General features: G+C 39.3%; 1 protein-coding gene across 10 annotated transcripts in view; it reads left to right on the top strand.

Annotated features, from left to right (window-relative positions):
• PTPRM (protein tyrosine phosphatase receptor type M) overlaps positions 1 to 22,607 on the top strand; it is an 844,030-nt gene that overhangs the window by 561,597 nt on the left and 259,826 nt on the right. For all 10 annotated transcript variants that reach the window (XM_009252252.4, XM_054537539.2, XM_054537541.2 and 7 more), the window contains 1 exon segment: positions 20,089 to 20,221. In XM_009252252.4, the coding sequence (XP_009250527.2) occupies positions 20,089 to 20,221 (133 nt within the window).

Raw genomic sequence — 22,607 nt, 5'->3', positions numbered from 1 at the left:
TTCAGCAACTCTGACCACCCATTATGTCTAAGCCGGCACCAGATTCATCAGTACATTGTTAAAAATGGGTTGTTCCCACCTTCATAAAACAAATACTTATGAAATATAATTCAATAGTCCTTTTACCAAGCTTTACCTATAATCCACTAACTTCAAATGAAGCATGCTGTTTACTAGGAATGAAGTAAGTGAAGCTTCTGAATATAGTTTTCACTCTAAAACTTGTCTGATTGAGAAGATACTTCATAAAGCAGCCCTCATCGTAAGGCATTTAGATACAGTGAGTGTGATTATTTTGGAGCCAGTCTGAAGGACACACACACAACTGCAGTGTGTGGCTGCTATTCCTCATAAGGGCTACAGGTGATCTACCTCATTTACTTTGGTTTATTAGGGATTAAAATGATAGTGTGTCAGAATAAGCCTCAAAAACCAGTAAAAAACTACCTTGTTCTTTCTTCAGTATTTACTGCTGGTTTTAATGATGGTTCGTCTTACCCAGATAAATTCACACTCAAATAATATTTCTTTTGCATTTTCCATTTGCATCACCCATCAACTTCGATAGCAGTAACACTGTCTTTTTTAAGGGATTTATTCATGAGTCATACTGCAAGCCTGAGACTTAATTCATTCAGTCATTTATTTGACATTTATTGAGCGCCTTATGTGTGCCAGGTATGAATCGACCAACTCTTTTCAGGAGTTTTACTTTGTATGGTTGCCTAGACACCTTGGCATCAAGTACATTTGCATTAGTAACCACAAAACCTACATAAGTGCATACTCAGATGAGTGAAAAATTAGTATCATACTTGTCATTTAGCAAAGCTAAGAAAAGACAGCAGTTTTATAACTGATGGGAACCAAAGGACCTGTATTTCAAACCATTTCTCACTGTGGTAAACAGCCTAGGAAGTGGTCAGTGGGACAGCTCTGAACATTTTCCATCTGTGACCCATTCAACCGTTGTGTTTAATAGATCAATCCTGTCCCTTCCAGAAGCCAATAGAAGATACAGGAGGTATACATTCTGAAGTCTTCTGCTCTTTTTTGTTCATTTTGTTCTAACTGTGCTGACATCTTGCCCCTAAAAATTCTATTTGATGCTATACTTGCACTGGGAAGCTTTTGTGAGATGATGAGTCCTTTGCCTTGCTGTCCCTGTTGTACTGGTATGTGGTGCTTGTTGGTTAGGTTTCCCTTGGTGTAGGTAGGCCCTCCCCCACTTGTCTACCACCAATGAAAACAAGAACCTTGGTGATCTGACCCCAGCACCTAGGACTGTGCCAGGCATGATAGCCACTCAGGAGGCTGAGGCAGGAGAATTGCTTGAACCCGGGAGGCAGAGGTTACAGTGAACTGAGATCAAGCTACTGTACTCCAGCCTGGGTGACAGAGTGAGACTCTGTCTCAAAAAAAAAAAGTGCTCATAAATATTTCTTGACTGAGTTATTTGAATGGCCCAGATGTCAGGAGGGTTCCAAAGAAGGAATTTGTGGAATGCTAGGACATTTCATGAGCAGTCCTGTCATTGCACTAGGGAGTGTTGCTTAAACTTCTTGACCCCAATCAGTGATAATAAACACATAATTACCCAGTACTGTGTATACACATATACATACATGTAAATTTAACTGTGATGAAAACTTTTAGAACCGTACTTCCAACACTACTCACTGCAAACATAAGATATACCCTGATTTTCGTATTCTGTTCTACATTATTCTTTTTCATTTTTTTAAAAAAAATTCTGGTTGCTACCTTCTAAATTGATTTCATTTCCCATTAATGAGTTGTCATCCACAATTTTTAAAAAAATGCTTTGCTAAGTTACTAACTAGATTTAGGAGATAGTAAAGGAGAGTGGAATGTCTGATTGGAATGAAGGTTCTGTCTACCTCAGAAATCCTACTCTAAAGAGTACACACAGAGAAAGTTCTAGAAATTGGAAATGCCCCTACTAGTCTCTTTCTTCCTTTTATCTTGTGATTCACTGTTCATAATACAGAAATGATTTGGGAAGAAAGTAGAAAGCTATACATGCTAGGAATTTCTCTTTAAAAACTTTTTATTTTTCACATACATCTAGGCTTTTTAAATTAAGATATCTTTGTTTATGATTTAATAACCCAGCCAACCCTGACACGCTGTGGAGAATGCTATATATATATATATATATTTTTTTTTTTTTTTAAATCAGTAGACCTTTCCATTGCAAATAAAACAAACCCTAGGTGTTTCAACTCACAAAAGCATGAAACAGCATTGTCTGTCTGTCTTGTTCCCAGTGTAGCCCGCAGGCACCCAGAAAGTGTTTCAAATTGTTTGCTGAATGACTGAATGAATAACAGTTGATGACCTTTCTTACTAACTTTATTCCTAGGTATTGTATAGCTTTCATTTATTATTGTGAGTAAATTTTGATTGAGGGAAGGAATATTTTGAAATTGGTTTATTTTGTCTTGACTGATTTTATGTTACTTTATGCAAGATTGCAAAATATGTCTCTTTTTAATATATATATATAAATTTAATAAGCTTTTCCATTGCAAATAAAACAAACCAATGGTTTTTCAACCCACTTACAAAAGCATAATTCGATCACCCATTTCTTTTGGCAAGAGCCATAAAAAAGGTGGAATGTTAATTGATTTTCTAAGAGAATGACCCAGCCACTCCCACCAACATTATCTGTTTTCCTCTTACTCTGCTGACTGTCTGTCCATTTCTCTACTTCCCACCTGTCAGATCCCATCTCACATCCTAAGTCCTCTTTATCTTCAGTAAACCATGGCAGAGCTAAGATGCAGGTAGATAATGTCTGTCCTTCTGGGGACCCAAAGTTCTCTATTTGTAAGATGAAGATATAACTGATTGGGTCTTAGCCACACTGAGTAGCAAGGAGGACAGTATATGGCTTGAAGATGGTGGGATTGTTTACTGAACATTAGCTTAGTTAGTAGCAGTAACAGCAGGTACAAAGGTCCGGTGGTACGATGAATCATGGTCAGATATGAAGAATTGCAGAAAGGTCATCATGGCTGGAGAGCAGAGAGCAAAAAGGATGTGTGGGGTGAGTAGTAAGGTTATACAGGCAGAACAAGGCCAACTGTGACCCTGTACCTTACATTAAAGACTTCGGTCTTGATCCCAGGAGCAGTGGGAAGCAATTGAAGTGTTTTAGGAGGGACAGAAAGGATCAGTTTTGCACTGTGTACTCCAGCCACACTAAAAACATTGGAGAAGAGATGAAAAAGGCCAAAAGACCAAATGTAAAACTATAAGAAATGGAAGACTGTCCAACACACTGGAAAAAAAAGAACAGAGTAAGTAGATGGGAATAGAAGAGGTAAAAGCCAGGAATTAATACAGTAATTACTGGTCATGGGGAATGGATCAGCTGTAGCCAGCATGGAAGAGCACATGCTAGGGAACTAAAGGGACAGGATCAGCCATATCAAAGGAATGTTTAGAATCCCTTCCAGGGGCCATATTTTATATATCTTTAAACTTTCCTCAGCCTGCCACTCAGTGCTTGGCACATGAACGGCACTCAGAGTCCAGCTGTATTTTTTTTGATGGGATGAAGTTATTTGTAAAAGATAAAATTCCCTTGAAGGGTGAACTAATTTTCACACTGCTTTAAAAAAAAAAAAATCCTTGCCACAGTGGCACTTCCTCCTGTGACTGCAGTCAGGGTAAATGGGGTTTCAGGAGGGGCAACTGGACCAAGAGCTACATAGACCCCCTCCAGTTAGCCTCCCTTCAGACAGTGCATACAGTTTAGCTCTAACAGAAACCAAAGTTGCAGCTTTCTGTCCCTGAAATATGTAGCTTTAGGGAGCTGTCCTATGAGCACTATCCTCTACTACTAGAGAAGCAATCATTCATTCATTCATTCATTCACTCATTCATTGTTTCCATCAATGAGCTTTCACCCCCTAGGAGAGCTGGCCCTACCATGAGCTCTACATAAGAGAGGAGGAACGTTCATGGAAGTGTAGGGTAGGCTCTTTGCTCTGCAGGAACTTATATTTAGTGCCTTTGTTAAGACCAACATAAACAGTTCAATAAATGCTCCACTTCCATAAGCTTACCAACATCTTGAACTATTTGTAATAGTGGTAAGTGGGTAATGAACTAAGTTAACATATACCCAGTTGCGCTTGAAAACGTACTATCTATATGATACCGGAGTCATTTACAGTGTCAGAAGCTTCAATTTAACCTTTTGAGAGAATTTTGGATAAAAATTAAGGGAAGAAAATGCCTCCTTTAGATTTCTTTATAAATAAAAAATGGCTAAACTTTTCATTTAAGCAGATATCCAACTGATTGAAAGTAGTGGCTAACTTAAAACTACCATTTTCCAACTAACTAGGTATCTTACTTTTTGTCAAATGCAGTATTCTTTAAATATAGATGATTAACAATTCACATACACTGTTGTGCGCATTTCATATTAAATGGCAGAGGGGGATATCAGTGCTATGTGTTTCGGCTACGGAAGTTAATATAGAGGGTTGGCGTGAGGAGAATTTGAGATTTTTGAGATTTTCAGCATCTCTTTCAAGGGCTGCTTGAGGATTCTGAAATTTCCTTTCTGGCTAGAAAGAATGTAAAATGAGGGAAAAATTTTATTCTTTCTGCAATACCAGCTGACTGCATTTTAATGGGCTATAGTGTCACTGTTGATTTATTGCCCTTTTTGTTCTTTTATGTGTTATATTTGTCATTTTGCTGTGGCAGTTTCATCTATAAAACAGTACAGTTACAAGAAAATGGTGAGAAGATACAGGCATGCCATGGGGAATGCTGTTCCTTTTTTCTTGTCATTTTTTGGAATGGAATACTGAGTCAAATGTCAAGTATTTGATTTCAGAAACAATATATTTTAAAATCTGTATATTGCACTGAAATAGTATTATTTTCCATTTGTATTATGTAAACTTAAGAATCTCTATATAAAAGATTTTCAATGTATAAAAACAATTTAATTTTTGATACCATTTTGTGGTTTTCTTTTCTATCAGCAGTGTGGTAAAGGAAACCAAAACAATATTTTATACTGTCTTTTGTTTGCTTAAGGCATAGAGCTTTCTGGCTTGAATGGCATATATTGAAATTTTTTATTTTAGGAAACCTACCTTTTAATTTTGATGTTAATTTGGTGTATTATGCATATCCAAAAAGAATACTGAAAAGAAAGTTTTGAGCTCAAAATTAGCCAAGAGTTTGGTAAAAGATACGAAATACTGTGAAAAAGAAAGTACTTTCAGTTTAAAAAACACTTGAAGATTTTTGCATGAAAGATTTTATATTGATAGTGAAATTGTTCTTGCCTTTTTGATAAGGAAATATATTATTTCAATTTTTAAGTAAAATTAAACCAGTTCATTCTTGATGTTAATAAAAATGAGAAAGGCTGAATGTTTTTTAAGTATTTATCAAAGCTGAATGACAATATCTGCATCACTAGTTCTTTCTCTTTGCTCCGGTGACTAGCATGGAACTAGACACATAGTTGCTGTTCCCTGGCTATACTGTTGATAGATACCAATTGTGATATTTTGATTTTCCTCCATTTATTTATTTTAGGAAATTATTACTACAATTTAAAATATAAGGAATCAAAATTCAGTCTAACAGTTTTAAGTCTAAAGATCCCAGTGATGTCCCTTAGCATCCGTAGGCAAACGGCTGTGTTGTACTGCTGTGTGATTAACGTTGTGGTTGACTTTGGATTTAGGCTCTCTTGAACATAAACGCTTTTAGATTACTATTTTTATAAAATACCTAGTATTTGTGAGAGTTCTTTGAAAATATTTATGGTTGTGTTCCAATATATTAGATCCATTCAGAATGGAAAGGAAGTCAGAATTTCCTTCATCATCATAAGACAGCAGGATGTAGAGGAGGCAACAGATCAAGAAAATATCAAGAATTAATTTAGAATACATGATACCCCTTTTTGAAGAAAGGATTCTTGTTTTAAATACTTTCACCAACCTTGTCAAAAAATCAAGGGAGAAGTCAGGCTGGCGAATGAAAAGAGAAAAAGCACAGTCCTTAGAGGAGATGCACCTCATTTGCCCTTTCAGCAATATCAGTGTGAAACGTGTTCTTCCATGTCTCCAATGGGCTGAGAGTGAGGCCTAAAGTCTTTTAAAAATTGTCTTGTAAGATTCTATCATGTTAAAAATATCACCTGCCTCCCCATTCTGCAACATGCACATACTACTTTTCTACTTTTAGAATTGCTGCTGTTGTTTTTAATGTGAAAGGATCTTGGATTTGGCTTTCATTTCTGATTATTTCTCAAGTCATGGCTTTTCCAGCTTAGCTACCCTATATTCTTGAAATAACCTCTCTCTGTCTGGGGAGGTTGTCCTTAGGAAAAGGGGAGGAGAGGTCACTCTCCATGGTGGAACTGTTGAGTGAGAGCCGTTGTCCAGCTGCTGTCCCATCTCAAATGCTTGTTGGCTGGAAAGCCCAGGCTCCATGAAACCGCAAGGCCAAGCATGGTGCATCTTCTGGGAGCACCACTTTCCTTGATGATAAATAATGCAAGAACTTTTTTGTCAAAAATTGATGTATTGTGGAATGAAATGCAACATTTGCATGCTTTATTAGAAAGATCAAGTCTTAAAAGAAAGATCGAAAGTCTTAATAAAAATGTCAAGCTTGCAGTGGGCCACCTAGGATAAAGCTGAGCTTCCTGCTGGAATTTGTTCTCTCTCCTTCCCTTAATGGTACAGATGATAGGAAAGTGTACCTCGGGGTAGACTCCATATCATTTTCAAACCCACATGGCCCACTTCATTGGCAGTTTTCTAATATGTTAGGTAGGAATCTGGACTTAACAGTTCCCTAACTGTGATTTTAAAAGGGAAATTCACACAGGAACTCTGGAACCCAATGCACACAGTTTAGAAAGCATGTACACAGCAAGTAGTGGGTTCAAGTCCAGGCTTCTTGGGGAAATCTCTTGATCTCTCAACATCTCAGCTTCCGTATCTGTAAAACAGGGAGAATACTATTTCTTTACCTCATAGTCAGTGGTGAGACGTCGAGTGCAAAAATGCACGTAGAGTAGAGCACAAACCTGGCTCCAAGGGAAGGCAGTGGAAATAGCAGTTGCTGGTGCTTCTCATGTGGCTTTGTTGTTGTTACTCTAATATAGGTTTGTTTTATGGCCCATGAGGCTTTCAAGATGACTCAGTAATTAATCCAGGCCACTGCCAGTCCCAAGTTGACACTGCAGCTCTTCAGAGACATTCAAAATTGAACTTCTGGGAAAATGAATGGATTTCTTGATAGTATGTAGGGTATTATTTACATGAACACCATGTGGATGCTGTGGTCTCCAGGAGCACCGAAGCAAGAGAGGGACATTATTATTCTATCACATGTGAAGACCTGTGATGAGTCTCCCACTGATGATATTTTCCATTTACCTGTCTTTGGGATAAAAGCAGCATCAGCATGACCCAGGCTGTTACCTTGCTGTTTGCAATGATAACCAATGCTGGTGTTGGTGATGCTGATGAATAAAGTTACTGCATTTTCAAATACAGCTATTTTATTTCAAGCAGTAATAGTCCAAAACAGAGCATAACCTATTTTATACTTCCCTGCCACCCAGCACACTGAATAGAACACCAGGCTCCCTTTCTTGGCCATTTGAGGTTCCTTTGTCCCTCAGTGTCCTTAGTTTAAATGAGGATGCCTTTCTTTGTGTTTAGCCTTCAACAGCATCAGTTCTCAAGAGAGCATGAGGGGATGCACTTTAATAGAACTCTATTATATGGATTATAGATATCTTATGTAATAACCTTTCCAGACACTAGGTATGAAAGTAGACAAATATAAAGCTATTTGTAAGGGAATGAGAAGTCTTACTTAGAAGTAGGTCTTAGCCACGAATTTTCTTCAACATGCTGTTTTTCTATTTAGAGGAATAAATAACTATCTCTGAGAAACAATGTTTGAAAATAAACTTGGCACCTGCCTAGGAGTTAATAAATGGCATCTGCTTAGCATATCGATCAGTATCTCTGATGAGCTTTTCCATTTACTCTAGTAAATATCCAAGCAATGCATCACTTGAGCAGTGTAATTGATGTTCAGTTTAATATGTGTAATTTACTTATTGGTGTTGCTAATGATGCAGTTATTAATTATGGCTTATTATTAATTATAACATAGTTTATTCAAGTTGGAGCTCTTGGTCAAAACACATACTGGCATACCAATTTTTGTCTGAGATTTTGTGTAGGTATTGTCCTTACAGTGATTTAATTTGGTATTTTTTACTCAGAATTTTATGTAATACCTCTTCACAGTAAACATGATAAACAAAAGTCTTTGTGATTGTAGTACCAATTCAGTGGGTTCTCCTTATATGTCTTTGAATAATTTCTTTAGATATTGGTATATGTTTATGTACAAATGCACACACGTGCACATAGGTAAAGACCACATCAAAGTGAGTTGCATGTGTCTTTTAGCCAGTTTAGGGACTTAATAAAGGGAATTATTTGTATTTCTGCCTTACTTCTATGAGTAATGAAGTCCAAAAATGCTCCCATGGTAGGATCATAGGACTACAGTAGCCATTTTGTTAAATAAAATTACTTTTAATAGTTTGAATCCTACTAGCATTATCTTATTAGACACCTCTCTGTTTTTTACTTTCTGAAGAGCCCCAGACCATTGTAATTAATATACAGCAGAAATTTTGGCTAGTTTAAAGACTTCTAAAACAAACTCCATATACAATCATGACAAATTACCTATATCTATTTAATCATTATAAGTATTGAGTTTATAGCACTTTATTCTTGACAGATACTCAATTTGTGTCTCTCTGTTATGTACCTAGTTAACGTTCTAGTCATTGATGGATATATATTTCACAGCATTGAGTGCTGAAGATATAACATTTTGCCACTGGTATTTATTTCCGTGTTCTTGCTTTCTGTTAGTCTCTTTTTATCATTGATGAAAGTTTGGCCAGCAAATTTTCTGGTAAGGATTTTGTCTTAGTCTGTTTTCTGCAGCTGTAACAGAATACCACAAATCAGGTCATTTATAAACAATAAAAGTTTATTTGACTCATGGTTCTGGAGGCTGGGCAATCCAAGAGCATTGTGCTGGTATCTGGTAGGGTCATCTCATGACAGAAGGCAGAAGCAAGCAAGAGAGACAGAGAGGAGAAATCAGACCAAACTCATCATTTTATCAGAAACCCACTTCCACAATAATGACATTAATCCATTCATGAGAACTCTGACCTCATGACTTAATCATCTCTTAAGGGCTCCACCTCTTAATATTGACTGTTAAAATGGCAACAAAATTCGCAACATGAATTTTGCAGAGGACATTCAAACCACAGTAGACTTTCATCTGTCATCACCATACTAAGAAAAACCCTTCTTTTCTTCCTGGCCATCTCTTGGCATCCTCAGTGGAGCTCATGTTCAAACATCTTCCTTCTTAGCGTGTTGTCTTTTTGCTCATGTAAGATCATCCAAAGGCAGCCAAAGATGCCTCTCTTCTTTATAAACCCCTCTCTAAATACTGGAAATCTGTGGAGGAAAGACCATGAAATAAGATTTCTTGTTGTCTTTACTTTTCACTTCTACTTTTTCCTTCTTTTTATTTCCCATCATGCCCATTGCCCAATGTCTGAGGACTTTAAATAGAAAAAAAAAAAAAAAAGAGTACAAATGAGAAAGACAGGAAAATTAAAGTGAGCTTTACCATGAGAGATCTTTGATTCAGCAAACATGCTCTCACATGCACTGTGGACACATGATAAGATATGAGCCAGTTCATGTGAGGGCCAGAAAGATGAGTAAGACTACTTTTGTCTCAAGGAATTTATGTTTAGTGTATGACATAAAGATTTACCAAAATAACTGAACTCGAGTTTGAAAATAGTTAAGTTCTGTGCAAGAGGGGAGAAGCAAGGTGCTCTAGGAGTTCAGCAGGAGAGAGAATACTTTTCTGCAAAGCAATTAGGAGCAGTAGTTGGAATTTGTGGCCTTTGAAGATGGATAGGATTTGAACCTACACAGATTGAGTAGGGAAAGCCCTTATGCAGCAGGAACAAAGGCCTTGGGAAGGGAGATATTGAGGGTTTGGGGAAATTGGGCATTTCTGTTTGGTGTATTTCAGAAAGAAGGGTGGCATAATATTAGGAAAGGGGGTTGGAGTTAGCTCATGGAAGGCCTTTTGAAATAACCATTTAGAAGCTCTTGGATTTGATTTTGTTTTTTTAAATGAAAGAGTGACTTGACTGGAGCTATGATTTAGGAAGATCCATATGGCTGCACTATGTCAAAGACACTGGCAAAGGTGTCTACTTGGGAGTCAGGTATAAAAATCCAGACGAGAAATAGATGGCAGTGAGAATAAAGAAAAAAATATGTAGCATTTTTAGACTTGTTAGAGATTGGGAAGGACAGTAATAACTGACCTCTCTAGTGTCAGATGACTATTCTTTAACCCAAGGGCGGAATAAACCTCCTTTGTAATTTATTCCAGTTTTATGGACTGAATACAACCAAAATTCGTTTACTTGCTCTTTTACTGAATACTGACTACATTGTGCATAGACAGGGGAAAGCCTCTCAGCCTTTCTCTGTACAAACTTGAACTCCTGCTTTTACATTTATGTGTTCAAAAATATTTTTCTCCATCTATACACAGACCACTCATGGTTATTGTTCTCTTTACAAATGCTTCCTGTGTCTTTTACAATATCTGTTCAATAAAGACTTGTCAAGTGCCCACCGTGTAAAGAGACTGTTAATCACTAGACAGCAAAGGTGGTAAGAAATGATCTTTACTCTTGGGAAGCTCCGATGGCAGGGCACCTGCTTGCCTTCTCCTGCATTAGATAAATGACCCTAGTTCCTTTTCTCCTTCTTCGTAGTCCTTCTTTTTTACTTCGTCGATCATTTGTGTTTCTTTTCTTTGATTCCTTTTCCTCATCCACATGATGACTAGTATATCATGCTCCAGGATTATGTGCATGCCATTACTCTCGTACATTTCAGAATTGTATTGATCATATTACCAGATCTTTCTTTTCTGCACTTTGGCCAGGAAAGAATCCTTTCTCCTCTTGTTTTTCTTTCCGAATTATTAGTTCCTTATTGCATTGTTCTGTACTTTCCTTTTTCATTCTTTTGTTAGGCCCTCCTGTTTACAGCTGACCAAGATCACTTTTAACTTGAGTCTTGTATTCCATAGCATGAGCAATAATCACTCGAGTTTTCTGTATTATATTGGGGGATGCTGTAGTGCAATGAGATAGGACTCGGCTTCACAGTCAGACACCCTGGGTTCAGAGTATAGCACCATTCCTTCTCTTTCACTGACTTAGGACAAGCTGTTTATCTTGATGGCTTCTGTTGCTTCAGTTTCCTCATTTGTAAACTGATATTAATTATACTTCATGGTATAATATTAAATAAAAATTATATAAGTTACCCAGCATATAAAGTAGGTCTTCAAAAAGATTAGCCTCCTTCCTTCCTATCGTATTTAGTAGCACCCAGGCAGTTGATCAATATACTTTAAATTCCTTTATAATTCAGAGTGTCTTCCAATCTCTACATACTGGGGCTAGTCATAAATTAGGATTTGATTCCACCACGTTTGCCTCTTCATTGTATAAAAGGATCTTTTCAAATAGTGCAATGAATGATGGAAATTGGATCGCTGAGAAAGTAAGATATTATTATATTAGGAGATGTTTTAAGTATAACAACACAATTACATTTTTTTCTCATTTTGCCATAGTCTGAAAAACTTCCCCACTCATACTTTGGAGCCATGGTTCTAGAGTTGGGTTTTTCTCCATGTTGTGTAGGGAATCCCCAAAGGTGTTACATAGATTCCTGGGTCCTACCTCAGACCTTTGATCCAGAATCCATGGGGAACCCAGACATCTGCATGTTTCAAAGCTCTCCAAATGATTCTTCGCCCAGCCTGAGTTTTAAACTTCCTGTAATTGGAGACCCTCTGTTTTAGAATATATTAAACAGAACGCCACAATAAATATAAGCCATATTTATTAAAGCCATTTATTGTTTGAAGAAATACTGTGTGTTTACTAAATAAGAGTCTGGAGAGTACATGACTTCCACTCTCTCCTAAGACCCTGTGAGTCCTCATCACAATTCTAAAAGGCCATCTTTTGTGTGTGTAGTTCTTAGGCCCTGTGAAAGTCATGTCATACATCTCATGGAATTTGCTAGGCTCTACATTTTTTGAGCCTCAGAAATACTGATACTTCTAGAAAGCATACAGAATAGACTAGGTATACTTACTTTTTGATGAGATGGTGAATGACAAATTTCAGACAGCAGGAAAAGCTCTAAGGGGTTTTTGCAAACAACTACTTTGTGTAGGAAGCTGTGGTGATCCTTTCTCCCACAGGAAAAAATGTTAAGAGGTAAACACGAGGTTTAGACCACCACCTAAAATACAAATCTGGAAGAAATTTTGAGAGACAGTAGGTTTCCATTTTAATGCCTTCAAAGTTTAGTTTCAAGCAAATGGTTGGAAACTTCCATTCTGAACTACATCATCTTCAAGAATCATCTGTTTCGGAAGCAGCCACCCCCACTTCCTTTTTTGATTATTCACTTTATGTGAAAGTTGCACACAGTTGATAACTTATTATTGACAATTTGTTTCCCTATTTTATTACTTGATAATGATTTGAGAAATTCAAATGGAAAAAATAAAACTATTTCATCAAAATAGTAAGAGCAGTAATAATTCTCTTGGACTTTTAGTGTCCAGATGATAAGTGATAAGGCTTTGATAGATCATCTTCTCCACAGGGCATCAGCCATGTCAATAAATAAAGAGCAGTAACTGTCATGAAATTAGAACAAAAATAAAAAAAAGATTGATTTTTTTAGAGAAGATATATATCAAACAATCCAGTATCTCAGTTTTATATGAAAAATTATGTTTCTGATTATTACTTGTACATTGTATATGCTCTGTTTGCCCTACACTGGAAATTAGGGACAGAAGAAGAGTTATAAATTCAAAAGCATAATCAGTTTACAAAGAATACACAAAATGTGAGTGTAGATGATTCCAGGAATAGTGATTGACTTCACATTCCCAGGAAGAAAAACAATGATATGTAATTTAAATGAAAAATCTAGGAGGTGTTTTGTGATTACGTATAATGTGAAGAAGGAACAGCTGAAAAAAAAGTAAACAAGACTGCAAAGGATTTTAATTCTCTGGGCAACACGACCTGAATGAACTGTCTTACAATGATCTTTAAAACAAGGATGTTGCTGTTTTTAAGAAAAAGTATAGAAATTTACCTCTGCATAGGTTCACACACACACAAAAGGAAAATTAATTAAAATACAGTATTCCATAAAAGTCATTAAAATGCTAGCACAAAGTGACGGAGTACTGAATTTAAATTTTAGATTATCTTTTGGGACCAGTGCTCCTTGAAACGCGCTTGAAGGAACAATATTTTTACATATTTCCACTGCTTCCATTTTATTTTCTACTTTTAGCTCTTCTCCCTGTCTCATCTCTTAAGGTTTTTCAGCCTCCTCAGCTTTTCTTTTCAGCAGTTCCCATTGTTACTGTCCTTAGCCCCTTTTTTCTTTCTTTCTCCCCCAAATACCAAGAGTGGCTTTGTGGTATTTGGTTTGCCACTGAAACCTTTCGCATGTGGTGTGAATGGGGTAGTTTGTTGCTCAGGTTCAATTCAGATATTGAACCCAACACACAGCCCCAGCCGGCCATGTAGTCCCAGAGCCATTGTGGGTGTTGTCACCTGTACACAGCTGACTGTGCCTCTGTGAGTCTCTTGTGTCCTACTCGTTCCAGCCACGCTTGCAGTTCAGGCAGGGGAGGCTCCAGGTCTGGGTGGGGCAGTAGCCTTCCCATGGCTCCCCGACTTCCTTCCCTTCCCTTCTTCAGTGAGCCTGTGTATTGCTGCCCAATTGTTCTCAAGGTACTGCCCTGTTATTTTCTGTGGCTCCTTATTTATTAAATTTAGTCTGGGCTATCTTACCCAGTGAGCAACACCCATCCCACCATAAAGCCTCAGTTCCAAATCCTCTTCCCAATCACCCCCAGCCCCTGCTCTAGACCCTGCCCTTGAAGCTAGTATGTGACTCCAGAGGCCCCTTTGTTCTGTCTTATGAGGCACTCTTCCCACCCAGCGTTGAAACCTTCCCGGTCCTTCCTGCCCCTTCATTATTGCAGCCTCTGACAAGGAGCCCTCCCTCAACCCCTCCACTCTTCCCCAGCTGGACTGTGTAGCTCATCTGTGACACTTAAGGCTTCTTGCCTTATTTACTGTGGTCAATTCCCTGAAGGAAGAGGCACATACTCAACTCTGATTCCCCTGCAGAGCCTTGTTCCAGTACCTTGAGCACAAAACGTACTAAATAAGGGGCTGCTAATTCGGAGCCTGTGGAAGCTAACATTAGCTACACATATGAACGGGACAGTGCTAGCCTACGTTCACAGCTGCATCCCTTATATTTAGAGGGAACGTCTGAGTGTCACAGGGATGCTTCTGTATCTCTGATCTGAACACTGGTCACTCCCCTCCCCAATGTAAAAGGTAGGGATCACCCCCTACCTTTTTTTTTCCTCCTCTTCCCCTTCTTCATCCTAACTAGGAGGAGTGAAGAGATGGCCCAGGGCTCTGCATGCTCTTGGATACAGCCACAGCCCCACTTCCCACCCTCACTGTTGGCTCGAGGCCATCAGGATTGCTCTCACTGGCCCACCTTTCCCTTCTCTCTCATGCCTTAGCCCCCTTCCAACCCTGTCTTCTGTGTCCTTAGAACTCCTGGTTGGCTACCAGCAGATCCCACCCATGCCCAGCCTGGGACATCCCTCCCTTCCCTCTTCTAGACAACTTCAACACTTTTTGGCCTGAGATTTCTCACACCTCCGTCCTGGTCCTCAGTCTCCCCTCATCTTCTTGGTTCCTTTTTCCCTGGGAAAATGAAGCCATCAAAAGAGACCTTTCAAATGCTCCGCTCTCAGACCAGCACATCTGCTCTGCCAAGAGCCTATGCATTGCTGCGTGCGTGGCTTTCCGCCGTTCCTCTGGGTGAAACATCAGCCCTCCTGATTCTGCGCTCTGGTCCCACCTCCCGCCTCTGCAAGGGCTTCCCTCCATCAAGCAGCTCCTTTCCCTCCCGCATCATCAACTTGCCCTCTCTATGGTATCGTTAGCATTCACATTCAGAGATGCTGTCATTTTTCCCATCTTAAGAAAAGAAAAAGACTGTTTTGTGATCCCTTTCTTCCTCTCTGGCTGCTCCGTGCGGATGCTCCCTGTGTCTGTATTCACCTGGACATCCGCCTCCACGTGACCCGCCGTTGTTTCCCTTGTTCACTTCCTAAGTGTCCCCCGGCCGACTCAGGACTGTCATCACCATCTTTTTTATGACAGATTTATGTTCTACAAATTTATGTTCCACACCCAGGTCTCTCCCCTGTATATCCATCCAACTGCCTACTTGCTATCTCTTTTGGATGTCAAATATCTCAAACGTCATTGGTCCAAAACTAAACTCTTGGTCTGCCTACCCACCCCCTCCAAACCTGCTCCTCCTGCAGTTCTCGCCCTGTCAGTTAGTAGCAGCTGCGTCTCTCCAGTGACTCCTGCCAGAAATCTGGTTGTTACCCTAACACAGTCGACATCCAGTTCATCGGCAAAACTGATGGCTGGACCATCACAGCGTGTCTCGACTTTGACGGCATCTTGCCACCTGCACTGCTACCTTCTCACTGCAAGCCCTGAGTGTCTTCCCTGCATCTTCGTAATAGCCTCATAACTGAGGTCCGTCTCCACCGTGGCACGCTACAGCCTGCAGTACACATGGCTGCCGGGATAGTGTTGTTGAATATAAGCCAGATCAAGTTCCTCCTCTGCTCAGAATCCTCCCAAGGCTTCTCAAGCAGAGAGAGTCCTTCCAGCTATCTAAGGAGGTGTCCCCACCCTAAAATTATGCTTCACCTTCTCCGCAGTTCACCGCACTCCAGTCACACTCAGTATTTCAGTCTTGTTTGCACCTTTTCCCTTTTCTTCCTCCCTAGATGTCACTCTCCCACTCCCTTTCCTCTTTCAGGTCTCTGCTCGAATGTTATTTTCTCAGTAATTCCTTCTCCAATCACCCATCCTAACAGCTGCCTTGCCTTCACCCCCCAGCCCACTCCCCTTGATTTTTCTCTACAGCTAGCCTGGCCAGACACTGCCTACAATATTGGTTTACCTTGGTGCCTGTCTTCCCCACAAGGATTTAAGTTCCATGAGGTCAGAAGTTTTTGTTTTGTCCGTCTGCTCACCACTGTATTCCTTAAACAGTGCTTGGCAAGCAGTTAGCTACTCAATAAACGCTTGTTGAATAAATGAAGAATATTGCTGGATTTTTTTCCTCCACATTCAAGGTCAACCTCGTACTAGTCACCACCATGCAAAGTTCTGCAGCCGAGCTGTCCCTGTGGCCCTTCCTAACCCTGCCACTCCCCTCCCTTTGGGAAGGCTTCTCGTTCACTCCGGGTGAAACCAGCCCGTGCTGTGGGCAGCATGGTCAGTAGCTCTGGGCATCACTGACAGCCTTCATGGCCTTCCAGGCTTGTACCCTTGGATCTTCTGGGAAAATTTGTGCAGCCAGTTCAGTAGTCAAAATTGGGCCCAGACCTCAAGCCAGTGGCTGAGTGCATCGTGTTCTCGGCCTGGCTTGCTGCTGTTATTTAACGTTGAACACTGGGCCAAAGCAGATTGTTTTCTGCCAAGTTGAAAACCAGCTAAATACTGCATTGGATAATCATTCTATTTCTTTTGAGTTTTTTTTTTTTTTTTTTTTTTTAACATACTAGATGTTATAACTGAAATCTTAATGCAATTTGACTGGAATACCACTCTTTTTCATTTTCTTGGCCATTATAAAAATAATAACCAGCGTTAAATCACTAGGAGTCAGTAGAGTGGGCATCTGTGAGGATTATGCTCTATGATTTTAGCAGTCTCTTAATCTCCCTGTAATATTTAGCTTATTCACCAGTGTAATGAATATGATACAGTATCAGGCCTAGATAATATCCACTGATAAATGGACACATGCAAGTTTATTCTCTTCAAAAGGAACTAAATGCACACTGCTGTCCTAACAGAATACACACAAGAAGAGAAAATGCCTTTTAATAAGCAATTAAAATTTATACAAAAAAAAAAGAAAAGTTTATACCATGAGAAACCTGGCAAGAAAATAACAAGACCGAGGGGGAAATAGAATGAAAACAACTCTTTTGCCAAGCAGTTTAGAATTTATACTGTTAAATTCATAGATTTGGGTGAGGAAAAATAAACAACCATCAGTTGCAACCATGCTCTGTCAAAAATATCCCCTGTCCAAGGCCTGCTGACAGATCATAACCAGAACCACATGTCCCCAAAGCAATAAAAGAGGAGAGAGGAGCATCCTATTTAAGGAGAGCCTAAAGATGTTCATTTCAGGCAGGGATAGAGGGACAGGGCACAGGCAGGAAAGCAGGAACTTCCTGGGCAAGGGGCCTGGAGTCAGTGACACCCACCCATCAGGTTATCCGAGGGCTGTTTGTGTTTACACTGATGCTTCTGCAGAGTCCTACATCCAAACACCCGACTCAACCGGATGGTCAGTCCCAGGCAGCCCTCCCACCTTTTCTGAGTCACTGTCCCATTTAGCATGGTTGCTACCATCATCACGTTGCAACTGTGTCAGGCCAAGATAGAACATTTCATTCCCTTGACCTGCAATGTGAAATGAGTTAAAAGAAATGATAATACTGAGCTTCCATAGGCTGCATAGCAATGTGCATGCTGCTTCCTAAAGGGGATGAAAGGCTGCAGGTAACCACCCCTCCTTGGCCCAAAGCAGAATAGAGTCATTCATCAGTTCCCACAGAGCCAGACCCTCCTCTACTGAGTGTTCACAATGTATGCATTACATGTGTGCTATTTTTATATTAAAATGTCTTAAGCTAAATAAGTTTTTCTAAACATTTTTTCCCAAGTGTTGCATTTACTGACATAACTTAGTTACAAAACTTACCTTAACTCATCTATTTAGGAAATATACATGGAGAGCCAGCTATCTGTAACTAGTGAGATAAATGGAATAGCTTCCAGTATGTCAACATTTGGAAGAATAAAACCAATTTGATTTTATTTTAAAAATTTGTTTTAATTGGACACACAATCAAAATGGAAAAACAGACTTTTTTCAGTTTTGTGAATTTCAAATGTTACTTCTTTTTGTATGGATTGCTTTTTTAACTTAAAAACATTTTGTTTATCCACATACACATTTTATCTTTAGGTTTTCTTAGCAATTTGTTTAATGTGACAATTTCCTCCCAGTCAACCACCTGGTGATATGTTCCAATAGAATATTGGAGTGATGTATTTCAGATGTAATTACCATAAAGGATAATTAACATTAATACCTTAAAGATTTAACTGGACAACTAGTTTGAGGGATATTCATTGAAACAAAATAGCAGGACTTATTCTTGACATTGTCAGAAATAAAATTGACCTGTAGAGGCTTCTTCAGAAGGGTTTTTATTTCATAAGGTATGTTTTTGCATCGTGGCTGCTGCTGTTGCGGCTCTCAAATGATTGGAATATGCTTCGTCATGGAAACACTGATGATCTTCCAACTTGCTTCTTCCCTGACCTTGACTCACTTCCTGGAGTCAGTCTAATGACTACAGCCATGTTCAGAATGCAGGGCCTCATGTATAAAATCTCACAAGGAATAACTTTGGAAAGAAACATCATTTACATGTTCCCAGAGGACACAAAAAAACAGATGGAAGGTGATATCTGGCACTCCCTCTTTCTCAGTGATGACTCATTTTGGAGTTTGTCCTCCTGGTCTTGGTCTGCCCTGCACAAGGGCTCAGACACAGTGACAGCTAAGGTTTTCATGAGTCGGGTGACGCAGGAGTGGAAAACCTCATGACAGAGTGGGAAGAGCTGGTTTCCAAACACTCCAATTTAATTACATTTTTACCAACACAAAAAGAATATTCTAAGGAGGAAAATTTGGACATAAAGTTCCTCCATTCGGAATGACCTGTCACCTAGTAAGGGTGGTGTGACTCAGAGCATCATCACATTCTGATTTTAAAAGTACAGGCCCTTTTAAAAAGGAGTCTTTTTAGGGAATTCAACATTACATTCCTAATATTTTTCATCCTGAATGCACTTAGCAGAGGAAACGTATATTTCATCAGACATGGATTTGACATTCCATTACATTATACAGTGAACAGGACAAACATGTCTCACGTTTTAGACATGAGAAAGGGGAGCTAAGACAGCCACCACCACTGTAAGACCCTGGTTATCTCATTTAAACAGATTTTAAATGTGGGTGCCAGTGGTGTGATCATCAGCCGCTTCCACTTTGTGAATAAATTGCTTAGAAGGAGTCTTTTGCCTACCAGATGTGACCTAGATTTAGATTTCCAAAGGCAGGGGGAAAATACTCTATTGTGTTAAAAAACAATTGCTGGTAAAAATGCATGGTAAATGAGCTTATCTCAGTTTTCCAGGTGTTTGGACTAATATGTTATGGAATTACTGCTTCGTTTATGAAAAATAATTGAGGAAAATGTTCCAGCAAATCAAATTTGGATAAAGGCTTAGGGATAGCTATTGTGGTGTTAGTAAGTTTTTAAATGGCAGAAAGAGCAGGAGCCAATAGAGATAATAAAATAATATTTTTCTAAAAAAAAAAAATGTTTGAGAAGAGTCTTTTAGAAAAGGGTCAGGCATGGGTGTGCTATCCAGCTTGTGTTATGGTTTAGTAAAATATTGAAGAACAATGTGAACAATTATGCTCCTTTCAGTGCATATGAAAGCTGTTTAAAAAATCAAAGCTTGTCTGTCTGCTGGCTCTGATAAGTCTTATTACTCTGTTAAATGCAGCGAAATTTTTTAAAATGTGACATCTTTATTCTCTCTTACCTACTGTCTCCTTTTTCATTTCCTTTCATCTTCAGGAGCTGCCACTCCGAAACCAGTCCCAGAACCCGAGAAACAGACAGACCATACAGTTAAAATTGCTGGAGTCATTGCGGGCATCTTGCTGTTCGTTATTATATTTCTTGGAGTTGTGTTGGTAATGAAGAAAAGGTGAGCTCCTAGCTGTTGCCAAAGATACAGTTATATCCCATTGTTTGCTGGAATGTTTTGTGTGTGCGAAAATACTCAGTTACTGAACTGGCTTTGATAACCCAGACACATCTGTGACTCTGTGATTGTTAACATTTTTCATCATGTGGCATGGAAGGTTATGGGACAAAAATTTAGAGTAAATGGCTATGATTCTGTGTGAATATGCAAAGCATATCATGCCAGAATAACATAAGCATCCTGTGTCTTCCCACACAGTGGCAGATAAAGCTCTGCAAAATCTTAGAAGCCACTTATTCACCAGGAAATGTTTAGTACTGATTTCCAACATACTAAGACATTTGGTAATCACAAAGATATGAGAAGACTTTACTTTTTATTATAGTGAGGATGATGATGATGACAGATTTTATGGGGCCTGTATTATATGTAGGCACCGTGCTAGGGAAGGTAATCAGCACAACATCCATGAGAAAGAGAACCCGCAAGAACAGCCCGACAGAAAAATGCAGCGCAGGAGCAGCTCGTATTAGAACAAATCACAGAGCAAGTGGTGTGGCTGGGCACCGTGGCTCATGCCTGTAATCCCCGCACTTTGGGAGGTGGAGGCAGGTGAATCATTTGATCACTTTAGCCCAGCAGTTCAAGACCAGCCTGGACAACATGACAAAACCCTGTCTCTACAATAAATACAAAAATTTGTTGGGCGTGGTGGCACACACCTGTAGTCTCAGCTACTGGTGAGGCTGAGATGGGAGGATCACTTTGAGCTATGATCACTCCATGGCACTCCAGCCTGGGCAACAGGGCAAAACCCTGTCTCCAAAAACAAACAAACAAACAAAGTTGCGTGTTACAAGAGCCAAAGGATAGTCTGGGGGAGAGAAAAACAGATATAGCCATAATAAGTGATCCTCACCTCCCATACTTGAAAACTATGCAGTGTCTTGTTTTGTGGAAACAAGCAAAAACTTGCTTAATAATAAAATCTTCGATTTATGTAAAAATCAATACAAAAATACAGATACTAAGAATTGATGGCATAAAGTTTCCCAAATTGAGGGAATATGTGGATCTTGTCCTTTTCTGTGTTGTTTCAAAACAGTTGTAGTCATGCAGTGAGAGTGAGTTCATGGATGGGAGAAGGTAAAGGTGGAGAGGTTGGCAGAGTGAAGACTAGAAACTTTGATCTGCTCATGGAAGGAGGTTGACCTTGGGCCTGAGATGGCCTTTGAGTAGGTGGTAACATGGTCTAATTTTTAGGAATATAACTCTAACGTTAGGATTGGACACAGTGAGAAGGGGAGAGAGCTCAAATCAGGAAGACCAGTAGAATGAAGAGGAAGAACAACTTTAGAAACAGTTAAGAGTTAAATTTTAGTAGCCATTTGGAGAGAGAAGGGACAATATAGAAAGAACTTAGAATAGTTCCTGGTTTGGGCAAGTTAGTGGAGATATTTCTGTTCACCAAAATGTGGAACATAGGAACTAGAAAATGGGGTGGGGGCAGTAAAAATGGAGAGTTCAGCTTTGCACATTTTTTTTCTTTTTCTTTATTATACTTTAAGTTCTGAGGTACATGTGCAGAATGAGCAGTTTTGTTACATAGGTATACACGTGCCATGGTGGTTTGCCATACCCATCATCCCATCACCTATATTAGGTATTTCTCCTAATGCTATCCCTCCCTTACCGCCCTACCCCCCAACAGGCCCCAGGGTGTGATGTTCCCCTCCCTGTGTCCATGCATTGTCATTGTTCAATTCCCACATGTGAATGAGAACATGCAGTGTTTGCTTTTCTCTACTTGTGATAGTTTGCTGAGAATGATGGTTTCCAGCTTCATCCATGTCCCTGCAAAGGACATGAACTCATCCTTTTTTATGGCTGCATAGTATTCCATGGTGCATATGTGCCACATTTTCTTTATCCAGTCTATTTTCTTTATCAATTGATGGACATTTAGGTTGGTTCCAAGTCTTTGCTATTGCGAATAGTGCCACAATAAACATACGTATACATGTATCTTTATGGTAGAATGATTTATAATCCTTTGGGTATATACCCAGTAATGGGATTGTTGGATCAAATGGTATTTGTAGTTCTAGGTCCTTGAGGAATCGCCACACCGTCTTCCACAGTGGTTGAACTAATTTACACTCCCACCAACAGTGTAAAAGTGTTCCTGTTTCTCTACATATTCTCAAGCATCTGTTGTTTCCTGACTTTTTTCTTTCTTTCTTCTTTTTTTTTTTTTTTTTTTGAGATGGAGTTGTTTGCTCTTTTTGCCCAGGCTGGAGTGCAATGGCATGATCTCAGCTCACCACAACCTCTGCCTCCCAGGTTCAAGCAATTATCCTGACTCGGCCTCCTCAGTAGCTGGAAT

The sequence above is a fragment of the Pongo abelii genome, chromosome 17 (assembly GCF_028885655.2).
Source record: "Pongo abelii isolate AG06213 chromosome 17, NHGRI_mPonAbe1-v2.0_pri, whole genome shotgun sequence".
Lineage (NCBI taxonomy): Eukaryota > Metazoa > Chordata > Mammalia > Primates > Hominidae > Pongo > Pongo abelii.
Note: the sequence above shows the minus strand (reverse complement) of the source record. Positions and strands in the feature narration are given on the sequence as shown.